This window comes from Myotis brandtii, unplaced genomic scaffold (assembly GCF_000412655.1).
Source record: "Myotis brandtii unplaced genomic scaffold, ASM41265v1 scaffold83, whole genome shotgun sequence".
Classification (NCBI taxonomy): Eukaryota; Metazoa; Chordata; class Mammalia; order Chiroptera; family Vespertilionidae; genus Myotis; species Myotis brandtii.
Genome location: NW_005371371.1, coordinates 3,361,160 through 3,363,166, shown reverse-complemented (window position 1 = coordinate 3,363,166; position 2,007 = coordinate 3,361,160). Strand labels below are relative to the sequence as shown.

The following is a 2,007-nucleotide window of genomic DNA, read 5'->3' as shown; positions in this document are numbered from 1 at the left end:
TGCCCTGGGGGCCCTCCTGGGGGTCCCCGCGCCCCCTGCGCCCCCCACACACTCTGAGGCCGAGACAGAGCCGGAGCCGGAGCCAGTCTACATCGAGATGGTGGGCCATGCTGGCAGCCCTGACCAGGGGGAAGCGGTGTACGAGGAGATGAAGTACTTGGCGCCCCCAGAGGACGGGGGCGCTCAGGTGGCGGGCGCCTGGGCGGCTGTGTCACTGCCCTTACTGTGTGAGCGCCCCAGCCCCTTCACCTTGGAGGAGAGAGACACTAGCTGCCAGACACCAGGGCCCGGCAAAGACACTTGCGACATCCCCGCCCCCTTCCCCAACCTGCTGCCTCACCGGCCCCCGCTCCTGGTGTTCCCCCCAACCCCGGTCACCTGCTCCCCAGCGTCGGATGAATCGCCTTTGACGCCCCTGGAGGTGAAAAAGCTGCCGGTCCTGGAAACCAACCTCAAGTACCCTGTGCAGTCGGAAGGCTCCAGTCCTCTGTCGCCACAGTATTCCAAGAGCCAAAACGGGGGTGGTGACAGGCCCCCGTCCCCCGGCCTCCCTGTGTTCAACGGGTCCCACAAAGTCTCTCCGCCTCCCACGCCGCCGCCTCCTCCCCCTGCGCCGCCGGCTGCTGCCCACCGCCACTTCACCTTCCCACCCGAGGCCGGCGTGATGCCCACGGGGAAGGCAGCCACAAACCCGGATCTGCCCAAAGTGCAGCAAAAGCCAAACTCTGCTCCCGCAGCGGGTCCCTGCAGCTCTTTCTCCAAGGCTCCGCATTCCCCCGGCAAGGCAGCAGCTAGAGTGGACCATCGGAAGGCCAACTCCAATGCCTCCTCTCCAGTCCCCTACAGCCCCCCGAACTCCAGGCCCCTCAGCAGCCCCCTGGACGAGCTAACCAGCCTCTTTAACTCCGGGAGGAGCGTCCTTCGGAAGTCTGCAGCGGGAAGAAAAATCAGGGAACCTGAAGGTATGCAGATAGACGCATTTCCCCTTTTTGCTCCTTGAGATGGATGGAAGGATGGATGATGGGTGGATGGATGGATGGATGGATGGACAGATGGATGTTGGGGGATGTAGATGTACATGTATATACATATACGTATATGTAATTTAAATAATGCTTGAGGTGATTGTGGTAGTCATTCAGAGAGAAATTTTATGCAACCAATATGGCCAAATAGGCAGATATGAATATTTCCATTTTTCAGATGAAGGCTCATGATATACAAATACATAGCATGAAAACTGGATTCAGTAAATTCTTATGAGTTGATATGTGTTAGAGCAAGGTTCTATTTTAGCTGCTGATCATTTTCCCCTCTAACAATACTTCTTTAGACCATGGAATTGGTATTTTTATAACATTATACATTGTCAATTCCCATTTGATTTACGTTTCAGTATTGACTCCTGTCTATCCTTCTATCTTGCTGTCTGTCTCACTTCCACTCCTGGTTTCTGGGATGATCACCTATTCAGTTACTATCTTACATGTGATATTGCTCACATTTATATTGTTTTATATGAATGACTTTCTTCTGCTCATATTCCACCTGAGGAACATTTAACTTGGTTCTACTAAATCTGTGTCTTCTCAGCCTAAGGCATGGTTTGCACTGACAGTCCACTCAAGTGTGCTCAATACCATGATGTTGCAGCCTGAATATATATATATTTTGTGTTCATAAAAGCAAAATGTAACTAGCAAAAAATAAAAAGCCAATCACTTGTAAGTAACCACATGCTACTTAATTCAGATGAAGTTGCCTTTATGTGCTAAAGGTTTCATTTTGGCAGATTCTATAAGGGGAAAGGGGTGGGGACATTAACCAAGGAACTTATATGCATACTAGTAGCCCGGTGCATGAAATTCGTGCACATTAAAAGGAAATTAATTAGCAGAGATATTTTAATATTGCTATTTGCCCTTTCTCTATAATAGAAGTGTGAGAGATGAAAGGAAATTAGTAAAATGTATATGAAAATAATATATAAATTTATTAATAAATAAA

The 2,007-nt window shown here is 49.7% G+C and overlaps 1 protein-coding gene across 1 annotated transcript in view; it reads left to right on the top strand.

Moving 5' to 3' along the window:
* Positions 1 to 2,007, top strand: part of MYO16 (myosin XVI) — a 449,416-nt gene that overhangs the window by 373,982 nt on the left and 73,427 nt on the right. The window contains exon 33 of the mRNA XM_005884469.2: positions 1 to 962. Coding sequence (XP_005884531.1) covers positions 1 to 962 — 962 coding nt within the window. The remainder of the gene's footprint in view (positions 963 to 2,007) is intronic.